The sequence below is a fragment of the Poecilia latipinna genome, unplaced genomic scaffold (assembly GCF_001443285.1).
Source record: "Poecilia latipinna isolate Pla-1442-1.1 unplaced genomic scaffold, P_latipinna-1.0 Scaffold1213, whole genome shotgun sequence".
In the NCBI taxonomy this organism is placed as follows: Eukaryota; Metazoa; Chordata; class Actinopteri; order Cyprinodontiformes; family Poeciliidae; genus Poecilia; species Poecilia latipinna.
The window spans coordinates 113,201-136,549 of record NW_015113829.1 but is presented as its reverse complement, the minus strand read 5'-3'; the positions used below and the strand labels follow the sequence as shown (position 1 = coordinate 136,549).

Genomic DNA, 23,349 nt, shown 5'->3' with positions numbered 1-23,349 from the left:
TTTAATTTTTATCATGACATTATGGAAAATAATGAACTTTATCACAATATTCTAATTTTATGACCAGCATTTGTAGCTTTAATAAAACTCACTCTTTTGCATGTGGAACCAAATATTTCTGAAGTCGCGTTTAGTTTTACTGGTGCTGCTTAGTGTAATGCAAGTAAAGCTGTGGGAATTGAAATGTGTGGAACCCATGTTCACCCCCGAATAGTGCGCACACAGTAGTGATCTGCTTACCTGCAATAGGAGTTCCCGGGTAACAGCCCAAGATGCCTTTTGTGCAGCAACAACGACGTGTTCAGTCCAGTTCTTGGGGCTTTCTGCAAGACACAGATACGGGTGTAATGGCAGAGGCTCAGTCCTTAACAGGAAAAATCTGCTAATGTTGCTCAGCTGAATTTATGAATGCAACGTCTTCGTGTGTTATTAGACTGGAAGAAGTAGGTTGTCCATTCACAGCACACTCACAGCACACTCATCTTCTGCCAGTCTCTTATGTCTCTGCTTTTCCCGTTCCTTTTCTTGCAGCTGCTCTCTGGTCAGCGGGTTGCAGTTATTGTGTCCAGGAAGCAGACGGAAGTAGCGGTTCTTCTCAGGGTCAAAGTAGAAACCGGGCAGCTCTGACAGAACAGAGAAAGAACTGAAGCGTCCATAATTTGTATTTTCACCCCTCACTTAGCTAAAACTGGAACATCAAAACCAATTTATCATCAATACATTATGTAATGAACCAAGATTATGTTTTTCCTTGTGCCTTTTTTGGTGGTTTTACTGACAGGTTGACTTCATGGAGAGCAACAAGACTCCTTCACAACATAACTAAACAGTTTTTCTTTCCACTGAACTTTCCATTAATATGCTTGAATGGTGAACAGCAAACTTCTTTAGCAATTAACTTTTTTTGACAACTTGCTTACTTGGATTCATTTACGGGTATTTTGAGTAAGTAAGTCTGTAAAACTGAATGGTCTAGTCATCTGAATTAAGGGTTTTTATTTGCTGGAAATCCATCATCATAAAAATAAACATTTAATGAATATTGTTTAATATATGTTTTTTTTTGCCCTTTTGAATCTAATTACTAAAACTATTGGACATCAAGATGACATTCTAATATATCTCTATTATTATTTTGTTCATAATGTTTGAGTTTCTACTGTCCAGTTGCACCAAAAGTCCCCCGAAAAGGGTGTAATCATTAGGATACCTGGTACTCCGCTGTCGGATTTAGAGGAGGAAGAAGAGGCTGAGGTTGAAGAAGCTGAGGCAGTTTGGTTATCATGTTCCCTCTGAGATGCTCTGTGAGACGGCCCAGCATCATTATAGTCCTCCCTATAAACAGGAGATATTAATCAAAGCCAATTCTAGGATGAGAGACAATATGTAGAGTTATAATAACGTGTGTTTTTGAGTCTTAAATGTGTGCTGTGCTTCGCTAACATGGCTACCACTGTTCGTCGCTGGATGGTCTCTGTCGATTTCCTCTGTACCACGTCTTTCGACGATCCTGTCGCCATTTCCACTTCTTCATCTCCGTTCCTGGACTCCTACAGCGAGATTTATCATTCCACGTAGCCCGTGGTTCACTTCTGGCACATGAACTGCAGTGTGTTTACTCGTTAGCTTAGCAATGCTACCTTCGGTTCTCACGAGACCCGTTTGGTTTGATTCGCAGGAGCTCAAAGCGTGCAAATAAAACGCATATTCGAAGGTTTTGAAACCTTTAATAATACAGTTAATTTAAAATAAGCCTAAGCATGTCAATATGATAATGTTAACGTTAATTGTCGAATCTGAATCTCTTGAGCTCGGTAGCTAAACGTAGTGAGGACTTTGATGTACCTCGGAAAAGGAAATACTTTTCCTAAAGAATGGAGAAATCTAATGTTCAAAGTTTGCTTTAACATAAAGACCGTGAACACTAATGTAATCTTCCTCAGGAAAATGCTAGATTAAAACATTAAACATTGTCTTTTGTTAACATACTCTATAAAAATAAACTTTCCGCATTTTTCTGATTATTTGTTCTTTGTGTGTTTTCAGTAAGTAATTTAATGCAACACCAGGTTCTCCACTGTTGCCCCACCCTTCAGTTAATTTATTGGACAACTTTAACAAAGAGTTTCTGGCGTATCATGTATTCATTGGCTATTTCCTCTGTCAGCGTTTTGCTGCCTTTGAAAGTAACTCGAAATTCTTGACTTCTTAACTTAACCTGTCAGGAGACTAAAGGGTTAACAAGATAGTTTAAATAAAAGCCGTAGTAAAATTAGAGGGTGGCGACCGTAAGGAGATAGAGAAATTTTGCTATTCTTTTACTCAAAAGTGAATTGGGAAATCCTCAGTTTTTTCCCCAATTGAACAAAATAAGCCTCTTTAATTTAAGAATATTTGACGTCTACAGTTAAATAAAGAAGCTTGATTGTTTTCCCCCAAAAAAATCCCAGAATATAAAAATAGTAATTTATACTAATATGACTTTTTTTGTGAATAATCATGATGTTTGTCTGACTGTTCTCTATCTATTTTTATGTAAGAGAAAAAACTTTTCAAATGTGATGAATGGGCTACTGATGACCACTAAGTTTTGAACCACGTTCTCCCGAATCACTAAATAAAGAAACAGAGTTTTAGTTATAATTTGACAAAAATCCAAGTTTCCGTTAGGATGTGTGATATCCGAGAGTCTTTGAATGCAGCATGTTCTTCCTACGTAATTGCTTTATAAAATTTTAAAAATATGTTGAGGAATAAAACCGGACTCTAGCAAACATAGGCCACTGCCTCCGTGCTTCATTCATATATATTCTGATATAAGATACAGTAAATAGGAATAAGTTAATGCCTTTTCAAATGGCAGAACCATTAAAGGATTAGACGATCCAACAAAGCCACAAAGGAAAGCCCATAATGTTAATTACTCATATTGGTTCTAAGGTTTTGGGTTAATTTAAATACATATTAATCAACTTTGTTTCACAGGATGAGTCCCGTGTGGGGTCTGTTGACATACTTCTGTGAAGCCACGCCCAATGTCTTCATGCTGGGGTTGTATTGGCACGGAGCACAGTAGACAGGACAGCATTGGCTGTTGTATTTTTTTTCTACTTTTTTTTTTTCTTCATGACGGTCCGAAACTGCACAGAGATTTGGAATATTACATTACAGCCTTGCAGAGCGAAAGATGGCGACTGTCATTCATAATCCATTAAAATCGTAAGTAGTATTTATTTATATGTTTCAGGACCACATTATCATTGTAAACAGACTAAAGGGGGGATAGCAATGATTTCTTCATATTGTGCAGCTCATAAATACAGATCAGGCTTCTCGCGCACTTGAACGGCTTCAGATGTTTTCAGGTCTCCTGCCCTCTTGCATGGCTGTGCAGCCCCGTTGAAATAAAAAGCATGCACAATATGCAAAAACATGCGATCGGAATCGTGCACTTGGTAGGAAGTTCCCCACTTTATGAAGGCGGCACGGGCACAACTTTGCATTGGAGAAACGACACGAGTTACATTTGCATAGGAACTGTCATACAAGTAATGCAAAACTTGCACTGCAAACTTCAGCTCATCCTTAAAGGGAAAATAAGTCTGCGCACACCTGCTTGTGATGTGGGGGAAAATCAGATATAAATAAGATAAACTAAAACTGTATAATTTTGAGAGTATTTCCTGTGCACAGTCCGCACTTTACTCCTCTTCTAAGGAAGCCATTCTTTTTCTGATTTGGATGCATTGAGTTACTTTCTGGCTGAAGGATGAGGTTCCTTCATTTTCAAGGCAGAAGCTTAAATGTTTAGTGCCAACTCTGGCTGGCCTTTGGAACTGCTTATCATTTCCGTCATGACAAATGTTCAAGCATGATGCCGCCACCACCTCCACACTTCTTCAGTATTGGTATGGTGTTCTTTTAGTGGTGTGCAGAGTTGTTTTTACGTTCAACATACTACGTGGAATTATAATTAGACATTTATAAATTAGAATTGCCTTTTCTGGAGTGATTTCCAGTTCTTTGTAATGCCACTGTTACAGCATCTGTTCTCCCCTTGACCATGACATGTCTTCACTGCGCTTCCTGGTACATTTATTGCCTTGGAAATTTATTGGGACCCTTCTCCTGATGGACACATTTGGTCGAGAAGATTCCCGAATAGTGTTGATTGAGAATCAGCGGAGGGAGCTAAAGATTAGGGCGATGGCACAGAGGTCTTCCAGACTCAAAAGATGTTGGGGCGCATCACCACAGATGCAGAAAACCGTGCCAACAATTAATTACATTAATTGTTTTAATGCCAATAAAGATGCTTATTTTTTGTTGTTGTTGTTTTCAAAATCTACACTCCTATATATTAGCTTCTTATCGTTTGTGTGATTTCCTGACAGAAGCAAACTTCTAGGTTGAATTAAAAACTACTTCAAAATAAGTCCTGTCGTAGGCGTGATAACTTTAGCCTTATCTGTATACTTAATGACAAAAATAAAATTACATTTCTTGTTATTCCAGTTCTACACTAATTTTACTGCTGCCGCACAGCTAGCTGTCCAGGAAGTTAGAAAAGTAGCGGATTAAAACTCTTATATACCAAAAGTTGTTGGGGTGTTTGTGGTCAGTTTATGGCAACTTTGCCAAATAGTTTCCACAGAAAGTCCCTTTGTAAGAGTGTTTTGAGTAGTTTACAGTATAATCATCAATAGCCAGAAGGGTGCAAGTTCCTTCAGTAACGACTCTCTGCAGTGTCCATAAAAAGTTCTAGTTAGGCTTACCAATTTGTCCTGCAGCTGAAATTAAGTCACTACATTTTGAATTCCGTTCTGTGTTGCAACACCATTCAATAACGCATCCCTTCTCTTGATGCACACATTCTGTGTTTTTGTTCATTTATTTTTTTCTATAACACAAAATACTGTAATCCCTGCACTTGCCAGGGTAAAAGACAATGCTTGTATTCCATCAAAGCAGATTAGGATGTTGACAGTTTATAGCTTTTGTGTATGTAGAGCAGCAGATTAAGAGTGTCCCAGTATTTTTTCCTGAGTCCATCTGTCAGGAGAAACGTATTGGGTAAGAAAAGGAGAGTCATAAGGGGGTCTGAGAGAGGGAGATCCATCTGCTTTTCACGTGAATTGGACCCACATGTGATTTCTGGAAAAAAAAAAAAAGGTGGGGGGGGGAGGAGAGATGGGGGAAACACTGTGCATTGCAAACCATGCGTGATGTATTTTTGCAAAATATATGAGGAGTGATCTGCTCAACTTTGGTTTTAAGCAGACAACCAGGCTGCCTGCTTTAAAATAATAATCTGCCGTGCTAATCTCTGATAGATTCATTAAAACTATCAGAGCCTGACAGTCACTATGTCTGTCTGGCCTTCTCAGTCGTGGTTAGCCATACACATTGTCTTGTGGGGTGTTTAAAAAAAAAAAAAAAAAAAAAGCAGGTACAAAGACGCCTTTGTGATGGAAACCTGGAGAGGCAGTGCAGGGTTGGGGTTTAATGAGGAGCTGACATGAGAAGTATTTAAATAAGCACCGTAATTTATATGCAGAGATGTGCATATTGCATGCCCTGCCGACATCCCGCGGTCAGGTTTGGATTTATAACGTAACAAAGAGCTCAGGTAGGAAGGGGGGCTTGCTGGCGTTTCCGTGAGGATTGGGAAGACGTGGGCTGAGATTTAAAACAGCTTGATGCGAGTGGAGCGAAGGGTTCACGTATTGGGGTTGTATTTGTTGTTTACATGTGTCGCCCCTCCCCCTCACAGTTTGTAGAAGGGGGAGTGAGTGATGGAAGTGGTGTGTGTGTGTGTGTGTGTGTGTGTGTGTGTGTCTGGCTGCATTTAGGCCGTATTGCATACATTCATAACGCACCCAGAGTACAGGATTGAACCCTGGCTTTTGTTTATCCTGAACGCTCACAGGAAGAGTTTTGGTGGTACGGATAGATTTATTTTTTTCCCTGTTCTGCACATAGAAACAGCTCGATTTTCATCACCTTATCATCTTATACAATTTTATTTATTTCTGTGGGAGAATTTTATATATATATATATATATATATATATATATATATATATATGTTGCAGCAACATATATGTTTGGTTCATCATATGTTCTGGATGAAGTGGAAGAAAATGGATGGATGGATGGATGGATGGATGGATGGATGGATGGATGGATGGATGGATGGATGGATGGATGGATGGATGGATGTTGCAGTAAAATCATCTCAATCTAGGTCCCAACCCCCCTCGTCTTCAGCTCCTCCGTATCTTCTTTCCTTCCTCCATCTTCACTTCTTCTTCCCTTTCATTCCCAGTGTGTGGCGTAAAAAGAATGAATGCATTCATGCATAGACATATCTATGCATTTGAGAAGGAATGAGTGTGACATGGTTTGAAAGGGAACACGTGTGGCCCCAGGTCATGTCAGACCCCGTCCCCCCCCCCCTCCGGCTCTGCTTCGCCCAGTCTTCAGACTCCAAAAATTTCCACAGCTTTAATTGCCCATATGTAGCGTCTGCCCTCTGATTCCCCTGAGGTTTCGCACTCATTCAGGGTCACATGCTGCTCATGTTTCTGTATGTCTACAACGTTCCCAAACATATTTTACTTGTCCCATACCTAATTCGTGGGGTTTTAATGTATCAACCTGCAATTTGAGAGTTAAACTGCTTGATGTTTTTTTTTTTTTTCAGGAGTACATTTGTAAGGTCGGACACTGATGTTGGACCAAAATTAAACTGGATTTATTGGAAATCTGTGAATACAAAGGTTCCGGCTTGGGAATTCTGAAATGCCAAAAAAAAAAAAAAATAATAAATCAGATTAATTGCTTTAACAATTTTTAACATGTTAAAATCTGTATAATTAATTAGTTAAAATGAACGTGTTAAAATTCTCGCCTTAATATTTATTACAGTTTTGTCATATTTTATGTTTGGCCCTTGATTCAGAAAATGATGTTTTTGTCTATAAACTAACACAGGAACTCGTTACTCTCTAATTTGGTAACAAATAACATTCCTTGTTGGCAACTCTCTGTCTTTGCTTTGCATAGCCACGTGCATCTGGCTTACACTCACGTCATGCTTTGCAATTTGATTGTCTAAAAATGACCTTTATCTATCAGACTCCAGATCTCTGTGCAGTATTAAAACTTACAGTTAAATGTAGCACCATTACATTTTTCATGCACGTTTATTTTCCCCAAAAGTCCTTTTTTTTTTTAACATTGGGGAGCAACAAATTAACAGTAATTTAATACTCTCAAGGGCTCTTTTGTATCCACCCGAGGCATACATGATACCCGTGTGCTCTCACTCAAATTCTCCGTGTTTTGACTGTACGTACGCTTGTGAGGAAGTGAATTCCTAATACATCTCTAACTAAAATTGACCTCATAAATGTATGTCAATTACACACATTGACATACAATGTATGTATGTAATGGATATATGGTTTTCCCCTGGTCTGGAACATTTAACTTCACTTTTTACTTTTTGGATGAGAGCTGTTCACACCTACTGGCTGTCATAGTTAGAGGATGAAATGACTAATTATACATCGCCAGGCGCTTGTTACACCAGGTGTTTAATTGAGTCCAAATAGCATTTTTGAAAACATCTGTTGTCACGTATTAACTAACTTCTAAGTGAACCATATAAGGCTTTTAATGCGGTTTGTCAGACGCCAGGTGGCGTAGGACAACGTGCGATTAGTGACCAAAATGGTTTTCCATATGTTTTACGCTCAAGTTTTGAAAACACCTCACAGACAAATTCACAGCCGCTCACTTATGTAAGAATCTACGTAGATTCTCCCCCGGGAAGACTGCACAGACGCTCAGGCTGTTGAAATCAGGACAGAAACATCCAGCCAGAGTGATGAAGAAGAAGAAGAAGAAGAAGAGAGAGATGAGGAGAAATGCCCGCAGGTTCCACACACACACGCACACACACACATTTCAGTTCAGGCAACAAATAGTGACGGCTGATATAACGTTTTAACCTCTGGGAATGTGTGTTGTGTGACAGGAAGTCTCTTCTGAAGATCTGCACTGTGACTGCCGCTCTCGTACTGTATAAACACGTGTTGGCAAAAAGCACCAGCTGCATTCCTCGTTTCTGTAGGTCTGTATGACCCAAAACGTCTGCCAACAACTTCCACATGCATCTGTTGCCAGAAACCACATGAAGTTGAGCAACTAGGAGCTTTGGGTTTCTCTTATTTACAGTCGCCTCTCTTAAAGATTCATAAACTGGGAACAGACGGATTGTAGCTAGAGTTAAACTCATCTAGTTCTCCGGCATTTCGAGTGGCTTTTCTTCAAAGAGCAGCAGTTTAAGTGCGTTGAATTCTGAGGTGAATAATATGAAGGGGATCAAACTTGTCCAATCTCTGAACTGCTAGAATCGCAGAAGACTGACGGACACACAAGATATGCAAATCGACTTCCCAGCGAGATGGAGAAGGATCCTCCAAACCATGCTGTGAATGTGCATTTGTATTCTAATTCCAGCTTCATAAAATATTTTTCCTCAGTGAAAATATGCGGCTGTACAATTTGTTTTCAGAAAAATGAGAACTGTTTCCATTTGGATTCTATCGTTGCTCTATTTGTCATGCTGCTTAAACGGTCTTCAGGAGTGCTTAATATAAACGTTTGCATTTTCTAATTTAAAAACAATAAAAACACAAACCAATCATTAAAGGAAAAATGATTGGTCTGTGAATGCTTTCGGCACTCAAATTAAAAGTTTTTTTTTGTTTGTTTTTTTAAATGTCAGTGCGATGCTATGCAACTGCAATACAATTAATTAATCAAGGATGCCAACAGAGAAAATGTCCCCCAAAAGGTCTTTTCTTTTCAAATAACAGTCAGCGTAATTGTCGTGTTATGTAATTAATACCATTACTAATAATATATCAGGACCAACATATCTTTGGGCCAAGCAAATAATTCACAGCCATGGCCTACAGCACAGTATTCCAGTAGAAAGTAAGGTTGGAAAATAAGTGATTTCTGTGGTTTCTGTTTTTAGTCACATTTTAATAATACGTCCTATGGTATTTCCTTATTATTTTCCCCAAATACTCATTCCATTGTAATCCTCATTCATCCAGTTTCCCAAAGGTAGATTCAAAAAATATTTCTGACTGAGCTCAGCCCATTTTGTTGTCATTTGTAGCAAATGCTGAGCTGTAATTTGCATTAGAAAAAAAAAAGGAAAACTGATAAGAGAGACATTAGTCTGCCCTTCAGATCTCTCATGCATAATTTTACGAGTCTTCCCTTCTTTCCTCCTTATGGCTATCCCCTTATGTAATATTTTTTTTCTTTTGTTTATCTTCTTCTGTACATAAATACTTACATCAGTAATATGTTTTTATCCCTCACCCCCCTAAATCCTCTTTATACGTCATCTTAATTCAATCATTTAAATTCAGTTTGTTTTTAAAAGAGCCAATTTATAACAGATCCCATCTCTTGGGTCTTTGCGAGAAAATATGTCCGAAATATTTCCACTAACTGCGCTATAAATCAGCTTCATACCGATACAACGCAATCACAGCAGAGAGATATTCGATTCAACAACCAACTTTCTTTCCTCTGTCATCTCCACATACTGCGCATTTTTCTTCATTAGGGCTAAATGTTCTTGTTTTTGCCCATTGTGCCATTTTGTGCATATCTGTTTAGGAGTATTCCCAGACTCCTCGTCTGCGCCGGTGACGGTCAAGCAGACTGACGTGTGTGCACTCTGTAAACCGAAAACCAAACACAGCCCTGACAGACTGGATACACTAAACTCTCGCAGGGCTGCATCTGCTGGCTTGAACAATGTCAAGCAGAGAAAATCTTCAGCGTGACATCAACACCAGAGTCTCCTTTGTGTATTTCTCACGTCACACAGTTTGCAGAAGGTGCTGATCTTGGTGTCGTTTCCTCTGTCTTTAATTGTTCTACCCCTGAAACCTCGGCGAATGAAGCTGAGTCGGCACGAAGACCGTTTCTCAGCAGGATTTTCAAACTGACGGGCCCACCGGTGTTTCATTTTGACAGCTTTGCTTGGTTCATCTTTCTTATGTGCTTTTCTCTTCTCTGCTCGTGTCTAATTGTCAGCTCTAATGCCTTCACTCTAAATATTTTAAGTCCAGACTCTACAGTACATAGACTTAAAGACCTGAAGCGAAACTTATTATCTTCAAGTCTTTTCTTGCCTTACGCATTGCCTTGCTTGCAAAACACTTTGATCCTTTTTTGTATTTTACTGTGCTACAATATAAACTGCAGGGTTTCCCCCAGTGTATTACAAGCCTGGCGGGCCACAAGGCTTTACTTGCGCCCCCACCAGGCTAAGCATTGCTTGTTTATTTATTTAGGTTTTTTTAATGTTTGCTTTTCTCTAAAACATCATAATTGGTGTGCAGATACTGGTAATGACTTCCAATAACACGTAATTACCTAGTGATATTTTCACATTTCCTGTCAACTTTTATTTTTTTATTTTTTTCGAAAACATGGTGGCCCATTGCTAACCCCTACCACTGGGATTCTGCAAAGGTTTTTTTTGTAAGAACTTTCCACAATAGAACTATAAAGCTGTATTTTATCACTTTTCTTGATATTTTTTTCTTTGAAAGCGAGAAAACGTAACGATTTTATCAATAATTGGAAAAGCATTCATGTCCGGAAGAATCTAAGCCAGTCCACAGAATATTTCCCAGAACAGCTCGGGAATTATCACGATGTGTTTTATGATTTTCACTTAGTAAGTATGTGCTGGATGCCATTTTTTTGTCCAGTGTTTCTTATTGTCAAACATCAACCTTAACTGAGGCAGTACTTTTGGTGTTTTCCGGGATTATTTTGTGACCTCCTGAGTCGATGTTGATTTGTTTTTGCACTATTTTGAAGTGATTTTTGTAGAGTGCTCACACCTGGAAACGTTCACTCTTGCTCCGTCCTGTTCCATGTGTAGATAACGACCGACGCTCCTGTTTTCTGGAGTCCCAAAACCTTAGAAATGACAATTTAACCTTTTGCAGACTGTTTTTGTCTGACTCAGCCTTTGAATTTCATTAGTTTGTGCTATTATGTTCTTTGAGATCTTTCATTCTACTTCATGTCGTCAGACAGGATTTACATCTATTTTTATGCCACAGGTCTGGCAGCAATCAGGCCCGTGTGTGGCTTGTGAAACTGAGCAAAAAAAAAAAAAAAAATGTTGCTGATCGCAGTTAATTCCTGATTTAACAAGGAGGCAATTGTATTTTCACAAAGGGCCAAGTTAGGTTTGAAACCTTGGCTTTGTGGTTTTCTTGTATTTTGTCTCTGCCTGATATCAAAGCCACAGTTGGATGACAAAGAAGAAAAAAAAACGTAAGAAATCTGGGAGAAATCCACCCATTTTCCCATTAAAGCAATAAAAATACAGATCTCGCTGCTAACATTTTTTTTTACTACGTTAATATTTTGTTCCTGCAGCATGGTTTTTTGTTGTTTTTTTTGACTGTAGGCCTACATGATGAATTTATTCTCTGATCAGAGCATCGTCTTCAACGTGTTTGCCGTGTTCCTTCTGGACGGCTTTTCCTTTTGACAAATATTTTTCTTGCAGATCCTCCTACCTCATTTGTGGATCTCTGCAGCTCCTCCAGAGTCTTGGGTTGGTTCTAGATTAGGAAAGGGGTGACAATTATTTTTTGCAAGGCTCTGTAAATCTGAACAATGCAGTCAAACGTGATTTTTTGCCAACATTTTTTTTTTTGTTTTGAAGTCTAAGCAAAGTGACTCACTAATTTGATTTAACCCTGTAAGAGAAATATTTTGGGCATAAGTCTTACAATTGTTTTGAGTCTAAGGTGATTTGGGAAAATCAGCCCAGCAGCATGTGGCGTTGCCATTCTGAAAGAAGCTTTTGCATGTTATGAATGTAATAACAACAGCATGTCATCACAAAGGAGAAGTGGAAATCACAGGAGCATGCTTTATGCTGCTGTGATTGATAGCACAAATAAGACTATAAAGTTGTGGGTAAGTGTTTTTTTCATCAAATAAACATCTTCTTAATGCAGCGCAGATGTTGAGTGAATGGGTAATTGTTGTAGAACGAAATGTAAATGAGCCTGACTGCATTTTGCTGTGTTCTCGGCTGGCTCCGCAACTGTATACTCACAGTGTTGTTTGACTATCTGCGTTCTTGTTTTCACGATTTCCTGGATTCAGGCTGGGTGACCAGTTCTATAAAGAGGCCATTGAACACTGTCGCAGCTACAATGCCCGCCTCTGTGCTGAGCGCAGCGTGCGAATGCCCTTCTTGGACTCGCAAACTGGCGTGGCACAGAACAACTGCTACATCTGGATGGAAAAGCGTCACCGCCGACCAGGTAAGAAACTCTGCAAGGGTCAAGAAACCTGCCTGGTCCTGAAAAAAAAAAAGAGTCTCAGTTTCTCCCCCGTGCAGAATAGCATCTGGCTACATTTTGCAACCCGCTTGAAAATATCTGTATTTCATTTTTTACCTGATTTGACCTGAAATATGTTACTGGAACAGGAAGAAGACGGCTGCCTTTTGAGATAGTTCAGCAGATAGACCTCCAAAAGAAACTGAAAAAGTCTCAGCAAAAAACAAAAAAAAAACAACATATCATTTTGGTGGAGATGGTAACGTAGATGTCGCTACAAAAGTAAAAAGAGTTGTTTGTGCTAACTCGCAAGCCTGTAAGTGGCACAGCTTGCCACCGCAGCAAATTAGTAAAGCAGTTTTAGGTTTTATTCTAAATCTTTTATTCATTTTAGCAGCGCCAGGAGCATGGAAGCAGGTGACTGCTGTAGTGAGTGCTTTGCATGGCTGTCTTAGTTTTGGGGGGATATTACAGGTATCCTACAACTGAAGCACTTGTCTCAGAAGTCTGAACTCTGATCTAGAAATAAAAGCACACCGAGGCTAAGATTATTTGAATTTAAGTTTCCCATATGTTATTCTTAAATTCTGTTGAGCCTGTGAACTGCAGCCTCACTTACCTGTTCTCACTGACTGGAGCGGCTCTTAGCGGGGTCTTCTGCTGGTGTAGCCCATCCGTGCTTCCAGGTAGAACCAGTCTGCTCATTCTTCTCTGACCTCTGCCCACGCCAGCTGCTTGCTCACTCTATTTGTGTTTTTCTTTTTCCCTGTAAAAGCAAAGATTGACGTAGTTAGAAATCCCAGAAGGTGAGGAATAGCTGAAATAATTAGACCATGCTAGAAGCAAAGAATCTTGAATTCCCTTTCTTTGCCACCCTGATGGTCGTTCTGACATTCAGCAAGTTGTCTTCTGCGCATACGCACATCTACATGCCGTGAGTTGCTGCTGCGTGACTTAACGGTAAGCGGAGTAGCAGAGCGAAAACGAGGAGTCTACTCAGGAAAATTTGCAAGTTACCAACTGGTGGGTGTATTTTGTCAATACTCTGATTCTGCTTCCAGGCTTAGATTAACCCAGGGAAGCATGTTAGCGCATTACCTACAATGTTTAGCGAATAGATATTTGTAATAAAAGAAAAAAAAAACTTAAATATGTGTATCTCATGATGAGGTGCCCATCAGTGATTTATCTTGAATCAAGTGTTCAGAATTGGCCATGCACATGTGGGTCCTCTGTGCAGCCAAAGGGAACAATCTGCTCCTTGGTGAGATCTGGACATAAATAGCCTGCGCTCCATCTTGTATGCAAAGCCCTTCAGGCCACACCCTATACTTTGTGGCAGACCTAACTCGCAATATATGCATTTATTCTGGGTTCATGCCTCCACCTCCTTTCTCTTGATTTTTTTTTTCTCTTTTCTCATGTGGACATAACTGAACCCCCTCTACACCTCCCACCCCCTCTCCCTTCTCCTCTGTTTTCTCCCAAGATAATGGGAGGAGGGGGTGGGGGGAGGATGAGGATTAAAGGCAGAGAAACGATCAAATTTGCTAGAGTAAAGTCAGATTTCAAATTTTCATTCCTTTGCTTTAGAATACGGGTTTCTGCTCCACTAGGATGCAAACTGGAAATTCTGAAACCAACCGGAAGAATCTAAAATAAGACAAAAAAAATTTTAATGGCATCTGACTGGGGTCAGGATTTTTCTCAAGATGTTGACCACTGCACTAAACATTACTGAAATCTGGACACAATAAGTGCTGGGGGGCTAAAGGGAGGAGATGAGGACTCTAAGTGTTTTTCCGTGTGTCTGTTGTGCTTGGACTCGGTGCATAAATTGTTAAAATGTTGGCAGAGGTTGTTCAAAATTCCTCCACAGTGCCTGCATTAACGAGTGTATGGCTGTGTGTGTTTTGTCCTTTTTTCCTGGTCCAGGCCAGGCGGCGGGGCAGATGTATACGTACCCGGCTCGTTGCTGGAGGAAAAAGAGGCGACTCCACCCACCCCTGGATCCGCAGCTCCGCCTGTGTGAGCTCCGGCTAGGTAATTCAAGCAACAACGCAGCCCGGCAGATATACACACGCACAGACGTTCAGTTGAAACCCCGAACACTGGGAAGTAGCGACTCTGTTGTCCCATTTTGATTTGAGTTATTTTTACATGCAGCTTTCAGTTTGATGTGCGTCCTGGTGCTGCTGTGTTTCCTGCACTCTGCTTGTTTTATTAATTCTTGCTATCAGGCCATCTGGCTCTGGTTAGCCTCTCTCTCACCAGGTCTCCAGGTTCTTTTTTTTTCCCCCTTCGAATCAATACCCCCTCTCACTGTTCTGTAGCTGTAGACACACACACACACACACACACACACACACACACACACACACACACACACACACACACACGGTCATATACACCCCCACACATGACTCCTGCTCCCCCCCCCAACTCCAGCACAGGAGCAACCTCACTGGGCCTCTATAATCATTTGTCCATGAGGCATTAAAATGCAGCTTAGCCTTATGAGACGGCAGTACATGCTTTATTTTGTCAGTTCTCATCCCTTCGTGCGCACAGCGCTTTGTCTTTTGGGGGGTGGGGGGTATATTAGAAGTGGAATACCAGGGAACCCGATAAGAGGAGGAATGAAGGCGATTCTTTGTTTCCGCTCTCTGCCACTATTGTTCCCTCTTCTGTGTCCTCCAGATGCAATATAATACTCCAGAGCATTCTGCAAAGAATGATTTTTTTTTTTTCTTCACGCGGCGGAAAGGGGAGTCCTTCTTTGTGGAAAATAAAAAATAAAAAAGTATAAGAAACTCCCCAGAGCTACAACCAACCAACCTTTAATGCCAAAAGATGAAAAAGCAATACTGGCTGTTTAACTATTAAAGCTGGAAAGCATTTGCAGGATATCATTGTGCAGGTCGGGTGAAATATATATGATACCACGACAGAGGAATGTGAATTTGTTCCTCCAGAGTTTTATCGAATGCTTCGTTGCTTTAATGCCTTCTGGATAAAGGGGTGTCCACATGCAGAGGATCTCCTTTGGACTGAATGTATAATGGTGATTTCTCAGTTCTTCTTTATGTACATTTGCTGCTCTGTGTTATCGGAGCTCATCTAAAAGAGTCTGGAACCAATTTGCTGTTTTCAGGCTCAAGAAAATGCACGAGACTACAGCAGCGCACTGAGAATAATTAGTTGTATGAGAGAAATCATAAATATTAAGCCGAACGATTCTGTTCGCTGCCAGAGCCCGTCTTTGATATGTAACATGAGCGGATGCCCAGGGCGACATGAGGAAGGGAGTGCATGATCACAACTTTTTGCATGTGCAGACAGCGAAGAGTTGGTGTCTCCAACACATGAGCAGGGAAATACAACTGGCCCGACTGACAGAGCAAGTTTGTTCAGGGGAATTTCAAAACAGTGGAAATTGTTGCAACAGAAGATAATAATAATAATAAAAGAAAAATAAAAAGCACTCCCTGTAGAACTTGCTACAAAAGTTTTGCTTTGCAACAGAGCAATGCGGTGGATCTTTCATATCTTTATTGATAGAAAAATCTCTACCTCATGGAGATATTCTGAATGAGTCTCCTCTGAGCCCAGCCCTGATTAAGGAAAAAAAAAAAAGGTTTTGCAAAAGTTTGCTCGATCTAGTGCATTAAATAAAACTTGAACTACGAAAGCTATTCTAAATAAATTGATGGATTCTGAGTGAAGCTTGAATCTTCACATGACCTTCCCTGACCCCAGCTCTGACTAGAGCTCAACGTTAAGGGGCTGACGATAGAGGAAAACATAAGACATAAGACTCGAGGTATTTGACGGAAGTTCCCACAGGTGAAAAGCAATAAAGGTTGGACATGTTTGTGCTGCTGCTGGAGGTGAGGTGGGGGTTAGCAGATAAAGAAAATGCCCTGCAAGTCTTTCTCTGAAGTCGTCGGATACCGAAAAGACTAAAGGTTTGGGCGTATCGCATGCTAAACACGAGGAAACTTTAAACGCACATCTCTGCTTTCATCCTATTTTCATTCCGCTTTTAAAGTTCAAAGAGGAGTGATGTAGTGAGTTTGGGCTTTCACAAATCCACCTTCACACAATCGAATAAGTACGGAGTGACGGGGCTGACGACGTGCCTCTTACCTTGTCTTTGAAGTGCAACTGGAACTGAGTTTATATTTTGATATCGGAGGAACAGTTGCGCTGGCTTACCGTGTAACACAAACGGGGTACAAACAGAGGTTTGTGACATACGGAAGCACATACTGAAACCAAATCTTTTCTTTCTGTTGCTCTTCGTCCCTTTACCCTTCCACCACAGAAGCTGATCTGGCGCCCAAACGCGAGGGGCCTCCCGGGGAGGCCACCGCCTTGGAGGCGCTGTTGAGGGGGGACAACGCGTTGGAGAAAAAAAACAACCTCAGTAAGGATGAGGAGACGCTTCTGGAAATACAGGTAACTTTAAACCAACCCGGCGTTGAAAATGAATGACTGTCTTTCTCACCTTTGTAGCATCTGACTGGTTTACGTGCCTGACGAATGACCGTCAGTGGTAAAAGTAACGTTTCTGGCTGTTCCTGCATGACAAAATCTGTAAAACCCATTAAAAATGTGGGGGGAAAAAATAGTGCCTTGCAACCATGGTGTGTTTTAAAGTCTACACAAACCTCTGTGCTGTATTTTTATTTTTAGCTTGTTTTTCCTCATCTTGTTTTATTTGAACCTACTAGGGGTGTGTTTTTTTTTTTTTTTTTTGTAGAGAGTTCTGGAAGCAGAGGAAAACGGGGACAGTTTCCACGAAGATGAAGAGTTTGAAGCAGATACACCAAAGAAAAAGAACAGGAATAGAGGCAAAGTGGGTAACAAAAGCCAAAAATACGTCATTCAGTTACATTGCTTAAACATTCACGTGCTTTTTTTTTCATTACGACTAAAACACTTGGCTTTTTTTATTCTTCTTCCGGGCTGGGCATTTGATCACTCTTCTCATCAGAATTGGTAGAGCTAATTTAAATTGGCTCTATGTCCAAAAAAAACAAAACAAAAACAACCAATTTAAATGAGCTCTGGCATTTCTGTTAAGACGAGTGGTTAGAAAGGCGTCACCCGGTTTGTTCTTTACCATTAGTCTGCAACCTTTACAACCTAAAGAGCCGTTTTGCTCTCAGGACAGCCAAATGAAACTCATTTGGAGCTGCAAATGTCTCATGGGAAAAAAAAAACAAATTGTCATATAAATATCTGCTTCAGGAAATGTCTTATTTTTATATAACCAGCATTTTATTTTCTATTTTTATGATTTAAAATAACGAGAAACATAAAAGAGGATTTACATATTTATACTAAAAAGCACCACATAGATTCCAATTTAATGATTAAAAACATATTACTGGTACTCTTAGTGACATTCGTTGTGAAAATTCAGCACAGATTCAGTGCAGGAACATTTTGAAAAATGGTTGAAAGCCTGTATTTGCTATTATCTTATTTATTGTATTTTAAAAACATTAACATGGTTCCTTTTCATTTTTAACCAAAGCTATTAAGAAAGTTCAACATGCAGCTGCAGAGACACAGGTTGCTGCTATTCTGTACAATTTTGACAATGCGTGGGAGAAAGGTGGAAATAAATGAATAAAAGCCTGAAATAATATAAATGTATTATATTTAGTTCTATGAATGAGAGCAGTAACATGAACTAAACTAATGTAATCTTTGCTTTAACCTGCAAGCGTAACAGGGTCGCACGTGTGATAAATGTTTGTTGTTTCCTTGCAGAGCAGAGGATCGACTCGCAGAAGGACAGAATCCGTTAATGCAGAAGACCTGGATAAACCCTACATCTGTGACAGTAAGGAGACGCAAAGCATGTCTCCTCAGTTTATCATTTGCCCTGTCATCCTGCTGTTATTACACCTCCCAACCCCCTTCCTGCAGAAGTTCCCATGACAAAAAAAAAAAGATCTAAAATGTCTGTTCAAAGAGAAAATACATGTTGATGAAGAGCAGATGTAGCTTCTCAAGTCTCTTAATGTCATCCCTCCTTTTTTCCCCCCTGTTCCTAAAATAAGCATGTAAAGGGACTCTGATGTTTATGCAGAATTGACCAGCATGCCCCCCCCCCCTTTTTTTTTTTTTGTACCTGGACAAAATCCCCCCTCTCCTCCCCCACCATAGGAGTCGGGTTGTTTGTGGACTGAAACTCATGCCAATCGGTTTCATTTCCATTTTTGTTTCATTCTCTTTCCGTCATGGTTTGCTTCTGTGTCTCCTCTGTTCCAGATAGGTACAAACAAAAGCATAACTCAAAAAAGGCTGAAGAAGGTATCTGAATTTGAACTTTTCTCTCTCCCAGCTCCATGCTATATCGCGGTGGTCAGCCTTTTCGCTAACAGCGCAGGAATGTCTGAGAGAAAGCTTCTGATGCTGTATGCTTGGGCTTCTCCTTGTGGATTCGCTGCATGACACTAACGCTTTGCCATGAGCTCCTGTCGCTACCGGTCGCAAGTTCTGGTGTGACTTCACCGGCAGATGCATGTTGCGTCGGTTTCTCTAAAGCCGCCGAGGAAGTGTTTCCACTGGGTGCAAATTATTTACTGCTTTGTGAACTTTGTGAAAGTTGAATTGTGCTTTCAAATCAAGAAATATGTTTTTTTTTTTGTTTGTTTTGTGTTTTTTTTGAGGGGTGGAGGAAAACTGCAGCTTATGCAGAATTGCCTGCTTCACACACACCACATTGCAATTGTTAAGCACGGTGGTGGAGGAGTGATGGTTGGATTTGATGAGATGAAACTCCTTTATGCTTTTCTACGCCACACCAAATACCCGTTTGAAACTTGAAATTAATTCAGGATCATTGTGCTAGTTTAGAAATTCAAGGCAATCCGGCAAGCTTTCAATGTTTTTGGCATGGAAATGATTCCATTATTGTTTGTCTTTTACTTTTGATTAATGGGTTCAGCACAATTGGATGCCAGTAAAAAAAAAGAAAAATCATCATGAGTTCATGCTTTCGTGCTCATATTAACAAAACAATAAACAGAACTAATCTACCAGTACATCCAAAGGTAGTTTTTAACTTTTCGGTGTTTCCTGTTTGCTGTTTGTTTTTTTTTTTTGTTTTTTTTTTGCTGTTGCTTTGTTTATACATCCTCCTTCTCAGCCCTCAGCTGGTGAATTGTGCTAACGGACGCGTCACGTTTCATCCGCAGTCTGTGGGAAGCGCTACAAGAACCGTCCGGGCCTGAGCTACCACTACACCCACACTCACCTGGCCGAGGAGGAAGGCGAAGAGGAGAAGGACGCGGAGACGGCTCCGTCGTCGCCTCACAGTTCGGACAACCACAAACGTGAGACGCAGCTCTCGCAGCTGACCTCGTTACGGCGGTCACTATCAAAATATTCCTTTATGATGGTTTCCTGTTCCTCCGGGCAGCTCAGAAGGGCTCTGATGGAACCATCATTCCCAACGACTACTGTGACTTCTGCTTGGGAGACCAGGACGCCAACAGGAAGACGGGGCAGGCGGAGGAGCTGGTGTCCTGCTCCGACTGCGGTCGCTCTGGTGAGTTTGTCGCAAAGACAACAAAAAACAAGCGAACCCCAGACGGTGAGATGAGTTTATGAGCACAACCGACTTTAGAGTATTTGCCTCCTCACAGATATTGTGAAAATTGTGAATGTTTCAGTGTCAAATACATTTTAAAACTAGAAAAACATCACCAGAGTAAACGCAAAATGCGATCTTCTAGTGATGTTTCTTTTTATATGCGGATTTACGCCGGTTCAGAGGAATTTTGGCTCGAAACAAGTCATTGTGCTGTAGCTTCCTGCTATAGCACAATGCTGCTCTTTTTGCCTACTTACTGTTGTCAGACAGCTTCTATTTAAGTAATATTTCGACTCTACAGATCTGGCAATAATTAGGTCTGGATGTGGCAAATAAAAAAATGTGGTAAATCGCATTTTAACAATGAGGGCAATTATTTTCTGCATCTTGAGCCAGGTTGGTTTGGATCCAGCTTTTGGAATAATTGTGACAGTAAAAGGAAAACAGGAGAAAACAGGAGAACTATGTAAGAGAACCAAACAGTTTTACACAGAAGTTAACAACATTAACAATGAATTATCTTAATACACAGCAAAAGACCTGGATTAATGTCTCCACCATGCATGTGTGGACTGTCTCCTCCCACTGTCCAGAGAAAGTTAGGTTAATTGATTGCTCTAAATTGCCTTTAGGTATGAGTGTGTGTGTGTGCATGGTTGCTTGTCCTTTGTGTCTCTGTGTTGCCCTGTGACAGAATGGAAACCTGTCTAGAGTGCACCCCGCCTCTTGACCCAATGGCTGCTGGAAATGAGTACCAGCCCCCTGGGACCATGCAAGGACAAATGGGTGTAGACGACGGATTGGATTAATTATTTTTGCTACTAAAATAGCAAACCCAAATTTGTGCGTGCGTGCGTGCGTGAAACAATTTAAAGTTACACTACAAAAGATTCAAAAGATTTATGAAAAATGTAAAGATTTATCAGAGATTTTTTACAAAGTCTGAACTTTAAAGAGGTTTCAGTCCTTTAGAAAAGCCCAGACTGTTTACCCACCTTAAATGTTTTAGCGCTCATTAAGCTCAGCTTGGATGTCAGCGTACATTGTGGAGGTTTTGTGTTATAGACAAATACAAGTAGAGGAAGTGATGTAATGTATTATTAGTTGTTTGTGCATTTGTATTTAGCCACATTGAGTCAACAACCTGTAGAATAATCTTTAGCCGTAGCTGTAGCTGCAGCTGCAAGTCTTTTGGGAATATGACAGATTGAATATGAAGACGTTTAAAATAAATGAATACATGAAGCTCAGTCAGGTTAGAAGAAAAGTGCCGATCAAGGTCAATTTCAAAGTTGCCACAAAACAAGCGTTTCTCTTTTTGTGGGTTATCAATGACCTCAATGAGTGAGACTGAACAGCTGAAAAACCGATATTCCCCATTTTTAATATCTGCTGCTTGGTTCAGTTCTGCTTGCCTCGTCTGCCTCCGTCCCTCCGTGAGGATTTCTGCTTTTAGATGACATGCCGTCACTGCTTGTTTTCTTCAGCTCTGTGCATCATGATGCCGCAGTTGTCTGCATCTCTTCCTTCCACATCACATCCCCCCCCCCCCCCCCCTGCTTTGTTTATCCCTGCGAATCATATCTCAGATCACCTGCAGGGAGAAGGCGGAAAAATGCATTTGAGCGAACGAGCGTTGTCAGGACAGGAGAAGAGCGAGCCAAGCGTGACGTTGCCTGTGTTCCTCTGACGTGGATGTTTTCATTTTGGCTGGAAGACCACAATTATATCTTTGTGTTTAGTCAAGTTAGAAGCACAAACATAATTTTTTTTGTTAAGAGTTTATGTGATAAACCAATAAAATCAGTTAAATAATCGCACAGTAGATGGACGGAGATACGTTATTGTAAAATAATGGGAAAGGTTTTATTTTTTTATATAAAAAATTATTTGTATTAAGCCTTCTTAAGCCTGCAGAAAGAGATGTGGTCAGATAAAAAAAAAATAAGCCTTTCTGACCATGCAACACACTAAATTTGATGATTACCTGAATACAATACCGATACAGTGGATTGTGATTGTTGGGATGCTTTACACAAATTACTTACACAAGGGTGCATAGACATGTTCGCACAGGTGAAATGAGAGTTGTATCAATTTGTAAATGACTTCAAACACCCAAACAACAGAAAGTATTTTTATAATCTGGAGGATGAACATCACTTAAGGTGGAAACTTCTCGTAAAATATGTCCAGTAATGTCTCTCCTTGTGTTTTTTACCTTGATGCCCCTCCAAAGGTCACCCCACATGCCTGCAGTTCACAGAGAACATGATGCAGGCGGTCAGGACGTATCAGTGGCAGTGCATCGAGTGCAAGTCCTGCAGTCTGTGCGGAACCTCCGAGAACGACGTGAGCATCGTCACGCTAAGCCTCGTCGTGTCGGGAACCGTCGCCGAAAATCTCTTTCTTCTCACAATGTCGAGTGTGTGTGTGTGTGCTTGTTTCCATTCAGGACCAGTTGCTGTTTTGCGATGACTGCGATCGGGGATATCACATGTACTGCCTGAAGCCTCCGATGACCCAGCCTCCTGAAGGTGAGAGCCGGTTTTTGAAGATTTTTTTTTTTTTTTTTGCACCAAAGACATCAGTGGACTCAAAACTTTTTAGGTTATGTGCTTTATGTTTGAGAGAGGCTTCAGGATAAGGCTATATATGGAAAGAGAGAGGAGAGGTGATTTCTCACTGTGTCTTTCCAGGGAGCTGGAGCTGTCACCTGTGTCTGGACCTGTTAAAAGACAAGGCCTCGGCTCACATAGAAGCATAATAGGAACCATGGGATTATCCACATACACACAGCATCATGGAGAAGCATTGCTAACCCTTCAGAAAACCTTGAAAAGTGAGGCATGCCCCAAATCCAAATTTTAGTTTGACTCTTTTCACTCTTTGGTTAGCACAAAGTCCACACTCAAGTCTTTAGATGACAACAGTCATCTGTGGCATCTTCTGGTGGCTTTTCTATCAACATATTTAACATTCTCGCCCTCAGCACCGCCGTTGCCGACTGATTATGTTTTTGAGATCATTTTTTCTATCTTAACCTTATTGATATTTAAAAGGTAGCTGACTTTTGAAGGAGAATCTGCTGCACTGGATTTTATTTAGTCATGTCAAAGTAAAAGGGTTCGCTAATACAAATGCATCTCACGCACAATACAAACTTTTATTTGGAAAAAACAAAAAACAGACATTCGCTTTTCCTCCCACTGCAATTATGCACTACTTTGTGTCGGCCAAATCAAAAAAAAAAAAAAAAAAAAAAAAAAGCTTTTAAAGGGGGCCATTATTTTGGCCTGAGGGGGAAATTTTTTTC

The 23,349-nt window shown here is 40.4% G+C and overlaps 2 protein-coding genes and 2 long non-coding RNA genes across 7 annotated transcripts in view; 1 reads left to right on the top strand and 3 right to left on the bottom strand.

The window, feature by feature from the left end:
• The window catches only part of wdr21 (WD repeat domain 21), a 10,766-nt gene extending 8,768 nt beyond the window's left edge, over nt 1-1,998 (bottom strand). For 2 of the 3 annotated variants that reach the window (XM_015053899.1, XM_015053902.1), the window contains exons 1-4: nt 1,452-1,994; nt 1,211-1,335; nt 472-623; nt 241-323 (exon numbers count right to left, since the gene is read on the bottom strand). In XM_015053899.1, coding sequence (XP_014909385.1) covers nt 241-323; nt 472-623; nt 1,211-1,335; nt 1,452-1,534 — 443 coding nt within the window. In that variant the 5' untranslated portion in view covers nt 1,535-1,994. Of the gene's footprint in view, nt 1-240; nt 324-471; nt 624-1,210; nt 1,336-1,443 lie in introns of all 3 variants that reach the window. The other variant, XM_015053903.1, reaches the window with a different exon arrangement.
• Nucleotides 1,999-3,035: 1,037 nt separating this feature from the next.
• dpf3 (double PHD fingers 3) lies at nt 3,036-23,213 on the top strand. Of its 2 annotated transcripts, XM_015053904.1 has the most exons (12): nt 3,036-3,219; nt 12,240-12,400; nt 14,354-14,461; nt 16,746-16,879; nt 17,184-17,279; nt 18,203-18,275; nt 18,707-18,748; nt 19,636-19,773; nt 19,860-19,988; nt 22,273-22,385; nt 22,489-22,570; nt 22,733-23,213. In XM_015053904.1, exons 1-12 carry the CDS (start codon nt 3,188-3,190, stop codon nt 22,798-22,800), a joined length of 1,176 nt encoding a protein of 391 aa, XP_014909390.1. In that variant the 5' UTR covers nt 3,036-3,187; the 3' UTR covers nt 22,801-23,213. The 2 variants fall into 2 exon arrangements, with proteins under 2 accessions (XP_014909390.1, XP_014909391.1); XM_015053905.1 differs by lacking the exon at nt 18,707-18,748 and having other exon boundaries at nt 3,038-3,219.
• Nucleotides 11,256-12,279, bottom strand: LOC106960688 (uncharacterized). Its single transcript, XR_001427621.1, has 2 exons — nt 12,190-12,279; nt 11,256-11,686 (listed from the first exon to the last, which is right to left on the bottom strand). It is a non-coding gene; the product is annotated as an uncharacterized LOC106960688 (long non-coding RNA).
• LOC106960687 (uncharacterized) lies at nt 12,348-19,774 on the bottom strand. Its single transcript, XR_001427620.1, has 3 exons — nt 19,695-19,774; nt 12,536-13,184; nt 12,348-12,438 (listed from the first exon to the last, which is right to left on the bottom strand). It is a non-coding gene; the product is annotated as an uncharacterized LOC106960687 (long non-coding RNA).
• Nucleotides 23,214-23,349: the final 136 nt, after the last annotated feature.

What these genes read in the sequence shown, in the direction of transcription:
- dpf3 (XM_015053904.1), top strand. Translation starts at nt 3,188, where the DNA reads ATGGCGACTGTCATTCATAATCCATTAAAATC. An exon ending in CTCAAAAAAGGCTGAAGAAG is followed by an intron (nt 18,749 to 19,635) that starts GTATCTGAATTT and finishes TTTCATCCGCAG; the next exon opens with TCTGTGGGAAGCGCTACAAG. An exon ending in CTCCGACTGCGGTCGCTCTG is followed by an intron (nt 19,989 to 22,272) that starts GTGAGTTTGTCG and finishes GCCCCTCCAAAG; the next exon opens with GTCACCCCACATGCCTGCAG.